General features: G+C 46.7%; 1 protein-coding gene across 4 annotated transcripts in view; it reads left to right on the forward strand.

Moving 5' to 3' along the window:
• The window catches only part of LOC124616179 (oxysterol-binding protein-related protein 9), a 504,981-nt gene that overhangs the window by 243,412 nt on the left and 253,102 nt on the right, over nt 1-8,467 (forward strand). For all 4 annotated transcript variants that reach the window (XM_047144465.1, XM_047144467.1, XM_047144466.1 and 1 more), the window contains one exon: nt 1,049-1,160. In XM_047144465.1, coding sequence (XP_047000421.1) covers nt 1,049-1,160 — 112 coding nt within the window. The remainder of the gene's footprint in view (nt 1-1,048; nt 1,161-8,467) is intronic.

Here is an 8,467-nt window from a genome sequence, read left to right on the forward strand (position 1 = left end):
GAAGTAGAGAGCACTGGCAATGGCAAGGAAAACATTTCTGAAGAAGGAAAAATTTTTTAACATGGAGTATAGATGTAAATGTCAGGAAGTCGTTTCTGAAAGTATTTGTATGGAGTGTAGCCATGTATGGAAGTGAAACATGGACTATAACTGGTTTGGACAAGAAGAGAATAGAAGCTTTCCAAATGTAGTGCTACAGAAGAATGCTGAACATTAGATGGGTAAATCACATAAGTAATGAGGAGGTATTGAATAGGATTGGGGAGAAGAGAAATTTGTGGCACAACTTGGCTAGAAGAAGGGATCGGTTGGTAGGACATGTTCTGAGGCATCAAGGGATCACCAATTTAGTATTGGAGGGCAGCGTGGAGGGTAAAAATCGTAGAGGGAGACCAAGAGATGAATACACTAAGCAGATTCAGAGGGATGTAGGTTGCAGTAGTTACTGGGAAATGAAGAAGCTTGCACAGGATAGATTAGCATGGAGAGCTGCATCAAACCAGTCTCAGGACTGAAGACCACAACATCAACAGTACGGCATAGAGACAAAAACAAAAATATTAAGGCAGAAATAAATGTAAATTTTCCGTCGAGACTTGGCTACCCTGAAAATGGATATACATGAATAGCATAATAATTAAAATGGGAAGAAAACTCAGGTGCCTGCTAGCATTTACTGTTTTTTATTACCTCCAATAAGTAAATTAATAAAGTCACACGGAATTCTAATATATATAGGTATTGTATGGGGGTAGTGTAAATTTTGTCTGATCAGCATTTTCAAAGACAAATTTCATCTCTTTCATTGTTAAGATTACCTGCAAGACTTAATTGTCTCGTGCAATTCGGAATACTGTATATGATTGCATATGTAAACAGGAAACATGTTTCTGTCATTACATTTCTTGACTATACTCTGTCCATATCTTGTTATTAAGGTGAAAGCTCTTGTCATAATGTTAATCTGCATTATTTTCATCATAGAATATTATAGTATTAGAAAATCAGACATCACATATCAAACAGCAGTTCCATTTTCATGTTCCAGAACACAGCGCATCCAGTAAATGGGATTTTTTCACCACCACCAAGTTCGGTCAGCCAATCTACTGCTCCATCAGTTGCTCCTGTAAGCAGTGTGGCAGATGTCGTAAATACTGGTAAGGGTAGCCACTGCAAGTTTACCATTTGTGATCATTTTCTGCTCCACCCACAGTGGTGTAGAGAAGCTAATGGCAGTTGCAGTTATTGCTTATGGAGAGGAAAAAACACCTAAATCTTTCATCATATCCTTCCCATTGCACATTACTTTCTATGCTGTTGTTTCTCTTGAATATTGTGTTAAAATGCCTGACCTCTGCTCAGCACAATCATATTTTATAACATGGTTAGGTAGCCATTGTGTTACTGGAATGTTAACTAAATGTTTTGACTGAAGTCAAGTTGCTGACATTTTATTTTGTGGCCTTACTTGTTAAACTTGTGCTGTCACGAATGGCATTGCATGGAAGGGGCCACAGGGGCCAGCATTTATTATATGGGCTTGGTGACCCTGGGGTTCCTGAGCTTGGGACAGGTAAGCATTGCCAACACTCTGTTGTCGTAAGCTGTGAGCATGCTTCAGCAGTCACCGTGCTGTGCAACGTGGAACAGTGATCTCAGCTTGACTGCCCAGATCGCTAGGGGAGGAACATTGTGTGTTAAAGGGAACGGGGATGTCGGCTTGATTTTTCATATCATGAGGATTCTAAAAACCTCTAACAAAAACCACTGAGATGCATGGCTGTTGAGTGTAACAATCATTAGCGGGCAACCTCTGGTGAGCCTGCTGCACCTCAGTTGGGTGTGGCGTACGTAGGCAAGCGGGGCTCTGGCCGGGTGGACTCTCATTTCCCTAGCTGCTCGTGGGACCACGGTAGAACCCTTGAAATTTTCTCCTCCCTCTCCTAGTGGAAAGCATGGACCAGTGGTAGGTACTAACACCCAATCAACCAAGAGGAATGATGAAGCCAATCCTCCTGACTCAGGAGCTCCTTCCAAAAGTTTTGTCTGTAGTAATAGAATGCATGCCGGTAATCAGAATGTGTTCTTAATAGTGAAAAGGAAAGAGAGTAGCTTAGAAAGGTTTCACCATTCTACATTCAAAAAGGCTTAGAGGACACTGCTGGCACTTTAAAATCAGTCAACTAGTTGTGTAATGGGAAACTGTTGGTAGAAACTTACAGTTCCCAACAAGTTAAGAATCTCGAGAAAGCTCAGTGTATTGGGGAAAATGCTATCGAAACTGAGGTACACATCGTCTTAAATTACAGCAAAGGTGCTGTGACATACAGAGATCTGGTAAACATTCCCAAGGAGGAATTGAAAGGTGAATGTGCTCCAGAAGGTATAGTCAACCTGCAAAATATCATGAAGAGGCTGGATGGGATTCTTGTAAAACGTGACTACTTTAACTTGATGTTCACTAGCACAAAACTTTCTGAGCCCATCAAGGCAGGTTTGTTCACCTAAGTGTGAGGCCTTACATCCCCGATTCAATGTGCTGTTTCAAATGCCAATGCTTTGGTCATAGTACTCCTGGGTGTCGTGGAGAACCCACGTGCACCAACTGTGGTAAGGCTGCTCATGAAGGAGTCACTTGATCATCTTCTTTGAGTTTGTGAATTACTGTGGAACTCACACTGTCTCGAGTCGAGACTGTAGCATATATCGTGATGAATGGAAGATACAAGAGCGTAAGACTAAGAAGTACATTTCGTATGGCAACACCAAAAAGATATATAAGGCCATACTGCTGCCCCTAGTTTTTGCTACCTCCTTTGCTTCTTTCCTTAAATAGCCAGAGCAGAAAGCCGATGATGTTACACAAATGGCAGTTGTTAGTGTCAGCACTAGTACCTTCATTTGTCAATACACTTGTGCTGCTGCAGTTATTTCAAAGCCTATTCCTCCCCCCAGAACATCAGAAAAGGCCATGTTTGCTTATGTTATGGGAGTCCCTGCCCTTCCAAAAGTTCAGTTTGGCCCACCACCCAGTGCTGCCACAACTACTTCTGCAGTTGCGACTCGAAAGCCTCCTCGGACTAAAAAATCAAAGTCTAAAGCGAACAATCACCACCGACGGAGACGAATCACCCACTGATGGAGACAAGAGGTACATAGTCTGATAGTGTTGACATTGTCATCTGTGATGTCTCTCCCGACTCTTCTTCAGAGGTGATGGACCTTGCTGTCAGACTGGGTAATCATCTCGCCCCAAGACTGAGCCTGGGCCCCCATCCATTGTGGGCTCCCCTCCCTGACAGAAAGTCTGACTGAAACTCCTAGCACAGGAATGTCCCCTGAGCTTGTGGTTGCAGAAAGCCCTTTTTAAAGCATCTGATGGCCGTATACTACAGGGCTGTATGTTCCATTGCAAGGATGACCTGATTGGGGAAAGGGCGAAGGAGGGGTCACTGTGTTTTTCAATAATGCACACTGCTCCTCTGCTCTCCTCATGGCTATTGACCTGCAAGCAGTTGCAGTAGAAATTCATGTGTGTCGGAGGATAACTATTTTCTCGCTGTATTTACATCCACAAAATGAAACAGACTCTGAGGCTCTCACAGATGTTATGGAACAACTCCCCCAACCGTTTCTCACACTGGGAGACTTCAATGCCCATCGTGCCATGTGGGGCTTGACTTCTACTTGCACTTGGGGGGGGGGGGGGGGGTGTCAGGCTTTGGAGAGCTTCATGACAACTCATGAGCTGTGCTTTCTCAACACAGGTACACCCACACATTTCTGTACTGCTACTGGGTCATTCTCAGACATCGGCCTCCCTTTCTGCTCTTCAGATCTCGCGGACTGTGTTCATTGGGAAGTCTTTGATGACCTCCATTCCAGTGACAACTTTCCACTCCACATTCTGCTACTGGATGGAGCATTACCTAAACAGAAGCCACCAAAAGTGATGGTCAGCAGGGCTAACTGGGTGGTGCTCAGCCAGCTGACTGTGTTTGAACACCACAACAGTGTCCATGCATGGATGGATCCATTACACAAATGATCCATCATGCCACTGACTTATCCATCCCAAAGTCATAAGGTCATTGTAGGCAACCTGTACTTTGGTGGACTGATGAGTGTCACTCAACAGTCTAGGACAGGTGTGTGGCTCTTTGGCAATTCAGGCCTTTTGTGTCAAGGGAGCCAAGGTTTGACAACTAATTAAGAAGAGAAAGAAAAGGTCATTGCAAGCGTTCCTGCACTCCATCAACCATTCCACTTATTCTAGAAAAGTATGGGAAGCCATCAGGAAGTTTTCCAGTAAACACAGTTATTTACCAATAGCAGCAGTGCTCAAATAGGAGTATCCCCAAACTACACACAGAGACATCACTTAATGATGACAGAGCATTTTGCACAGCCTACTGCCAATGCTAGCTCCAGGATCTGGCTATTTGCCGCTACTACGTGATTGTAGAGACGGTTAAGTGGACTTCAGATCCAACAGATCTGAGTCTTACAACTAGATTGGCACCATCTGAGGCTCATGATACTGCATCTGGTCAGGAAGAAATTTGGTACTACATGCTTTGAGATTTTGCCTACAGTGTGAAAGGAAATCCTCCTTGAATGTCGAAGAGGTGCACGCCTGTCCCGAATTGGTGAGTGGCATTCAGTGGTCCACCACTTTAATTTGAACATTACTTAAAATAGAGGGCAGATCTGTTGGCAAATCTTCTGCTGCCCTCTGGCTGGAAAACAACACACAGTATAATAAAACATGGCACTCAGTGATCTGTAGACAACAAGCACAAGAAGTTGGAGGGTCCTCTCATCAGAGCAAGAAGCTGTGTGTCTTAGGGCTGTGCCCTACGCAAAAATGAATGAAGAGGACCTCATTCTGTCAGTGTTGCAAAAAAAAAAAAAAAGTACACCATGGTTATGTTGTCGGCTTTGCTAGACAGTAGACAGAGTTTATTGTCTGTAACTTCCAACCACTCTTCTTCCCATCGGTGCAAGACTCTGTATATCAACAGTGAGGTGGTAGTGTGCAGAGGAATGGCTCACTGAAATAACTGAGGATCACAGTGCACGTGCTTGACTGCTACATTCGCCTTTTCATTCCCTGCAATACCCTTGTACCCTGGTACTCAGCAGAAAACCACCTACTTCCCCAGCCATTACAGCTGGCGGAGGTTGGATATTCTGGACGACTTCATATTCTGGGTACAAGCATTGTAAAGAGTGAAGGGCACTCAGAGAATCAGACAAAACCAGAAATTTAGTACTCGAAGAATGTCTTTTCTATTCCAATTCCCGGAAGATTGTATATAATTGTGTTTCAAAGACAGTAAAATCATGAGGCAGTTGGACCTTGAGGACACAATCAGGGAAAACAGAGTGACTAGTGGAATCCCCCTGCTTCAACCATCCGTAATGACAGCTGTAGAGTTGTGATGCTCAGTTAAAAGGTTCTTAAATAATGTGTTAAAAAATCTGCAGGAGTGCAACCTCTACTGTACTGCGCTGAATCGAAAATTACCCTGGGCCTCTGCAATAATCAAGATGGCAGACAGCTAAAACCCTGGATTTGGGGTTATACTTGCCCACACCAAGTGATTCCAGCACACATTGCATGCGGATCCCAAAAGACCTTGTTCTCATGGATGATTAGAAAATAGACGTTTCAGAGGTGGCCGAACAACAGTATGCTGGTGAATTCAGAGCTGTGAGGAACTTATCGTCTGACACACTATGAGGAGTTTCCATTGGATTGTAAGTGGTGGTTCACTAGTCTCAGCACAGAGATGGCATATGGGCTGAGTTCTGCATGCACCCATGGCCAGCCTAGCCTTCATGGTGGACATCATCAATGATCTTCATGTAAGGTGGTCTCACCAATCCATACACTGTGCACCTGTAGTCTGGCCAGGAATGCACAAAATCCCTATAAAGCGGGAGCAGACATGCCTGCCCACTCCCCAAGACCTGTGGCTAAGGTACTTTGTGATATTCAGTGCCTTCTTGGTTCTGGCTTTCAGGTCTTGCAGGTGTGGCAACAATGACAATGTGGAGTCAAAAATGAGGTCCAGAAATCTCACTGAGTCTTTAAAACACTGGATGGTATCCCTCACACGGAAAGCAGATAAATTAAAAATATGACAAGAATGAATGCACACATACTCACCTGCAGAAAACTGGAAACCTGTCTTTGTAGCCCACTCTTTTAATCTCTGTAGTATAAGTTCCTGATTCAACACTGGAGGAGGAACAGAAAACAGCAAAATCATCCACAAATCAGGAGCACTGAACAGGACTCCTCACTATAGAAGTGTACTATTTATGGCTATGGCAAAGAGGGTAACACTTAAAGCACTGCCCTGAGGGACATCATTCTACTGGATCGAATAGGAAGTCACCAATGCAGAACTTAAAAAACCAGTTAAGAAATACTGTATGAATATGGAGAGGGCGAGCATAAAAGCCCGATTGATTAAGTTTCTCAAGAATATAGTGTCTCCAAACCATTTCGTATGCCATGATGATGTCGATGAATATACAGAGACATTGATGTTTACATAGGAAAGTCTGCTGAATGGCTGCATTCAGCAGGACCAGGTGGCCAATAGTGGACTGAAATGTCCAGAATCGATGCTGAGAGTGGCTAAGACGTTGCCTGGTCTCTGACAACCAGATCAGATGTTAGTTAAGCAGCTGCTCCAGGATCTTTCCGACACAGCTCATTAAGGAAATACCCTTTGTAACTACTGGGCCATGTGTGCAGTCCTTTCATGGTTTGTGGAGAGGGATCAAAATTGCCTCTCCCAAGAGATAGGAAAGTGACCTGTCTTATAAAACAAATTAACACATTCTAGGAGGATTTGCTTTGCTGCTGTAGGCAAAGTTTCTGTGATTTGTGCAACTTGTTTTCTAAAATTTTAGAGTTATGTTCTTAACATGTTAACATAGTGATTGGCTCACCCAACATTTTTGTAAGTGGTCAGCCATATTGTTGGTATCAGTTTTTAATACTCATAGTACTGCATAGGGACAAAAACAAAAATATATTTCCCTGTGCCCTTCTTTTAGCTCTTTTGTGGTTTTACTTCTGTTTTAATCCCATGTATACCACTTTTCACCCTTCCTCCATCATTTGGAGGCGTTTGAGATAGAGATTGTGTGGGTCAGCTCGAAGAGGTGGGAGTGAGTGAGTGATCATTGTTTTAGTTTTCCTCTTCACTGTTTCACAACAGTTTGTCATTTTACACATTCATTTCTTTCAGTATTTGTGAGGGTGCTGATAACCTCAGTGTTGAGTGCCCATAAGCTTCAAATACACACACTCGATGGAAGGGTAAAATATACTGTATGTAACGATTAGGTGAACAGATCCGATACACTTGCCCAAGGATAAACTTTTAAAATACTCTGTAATGGAAGGAGTAAAGATAACAAAATGTAACTGAGGCATTGAGTGGTCAGTAGGGTGTTAATTACTGCAGAGAACTCTCTCCCCCCTCCCCCCCTCTGTCTCCCTCTCCCCCCTCCCCCCTCTGTCTCCCTCTCCCCCCTCCCCCCTCTGTCTCCCTCCCCCCTCTGTCTCCCTCCCCCCTCTGTCTCCTCCCCCTCTGTCTCCCTCCCCCCCTCTGTCTCCCTCCCCCCCTCTGTCTCCCTCCCCCCCTCTGTCTCCCTCCCCCCTCTGTCTCCCTCCCCCCCTCTGTCTCCCTCCCCCCCTCTGTCTCCCTCCCCCCCTCTGTCTCCCACCCCCCTCTGTCTCCCTCCCCCCTCTGTCTCCCTCCCCCCTCTGTCTCCCTCCCCCCTCTGTCTCCCTCCCCCCTCTGTCTCCCTCCCCCCTCTGTCTCCCTCCCCCCTCTGTCTCCCTCCCCCCTCTGTCTCCCTCCCCCCCTCTGTCTCCCTCCCCCCCTCTGTCTCCCTCCCCCCTCTGTCTCCCCTCCCCCCTCTGTCTCCCCCTCCCCCCTCTGTCTCCCCCTCCCCCCTCTGTCTCCCCCTCCCCCCTCTGTCTCCCCTCCCCCCTCTGTCTCCCCCTCCCCCCCTCTGTCTCCCCCCTCCCCCCCCTCTGTCTCCCCCTCCCCCTCCCCCTCTGTCTCCCCCTCCCCCTCCCCCTCTGTCTCCCCCTCCCCCTCCCCCTCTGTCTCCCCCTCCCCCTCCCCCTCTGTCTCCCCCTCCCCCTCCCCCTCTGTCTCCCCCTCCCCCTCCCCCTCTGTCTCCCCCTCCCCCTCCCCCTCTGTCTCCCCCTCCCCCTCCCCCCTCTGTCTCCCCCTCCCCCTCCCCCTCTGTCTCCCCCTCCCCCTCCCCCTCTGTCTCCCCCTCCCCCTCCCCCTCTGTCTCCCCTCCCTCCCCCTCCCTCCCCTCTGTCTCCCCCTCCCCCTCCCCCTCTGTCTCTCCCCTCCCCCCTCCCCCTCTGTCTCTCCCTCCCCCTCCCCCTCTGTCTCTCCCTCCCCCTCCCCCTCTGTCT

Source organism: Schistocerca americana, chromosome 5, assembly GCF_021461395.2.
Source record: "Schistocerca americana isolate TAMUIC-IGC-003095 chromosome 5, iqSchAmer2.1, whole genome shotgun sequence".
Taxonomy (NCBI): domain Eukaryota; kingdom Metazoa; phylum Arthropoda; class Insecta; order Orthoptera; family Acrididae; genus Schistocerca; species Schistocerca americana.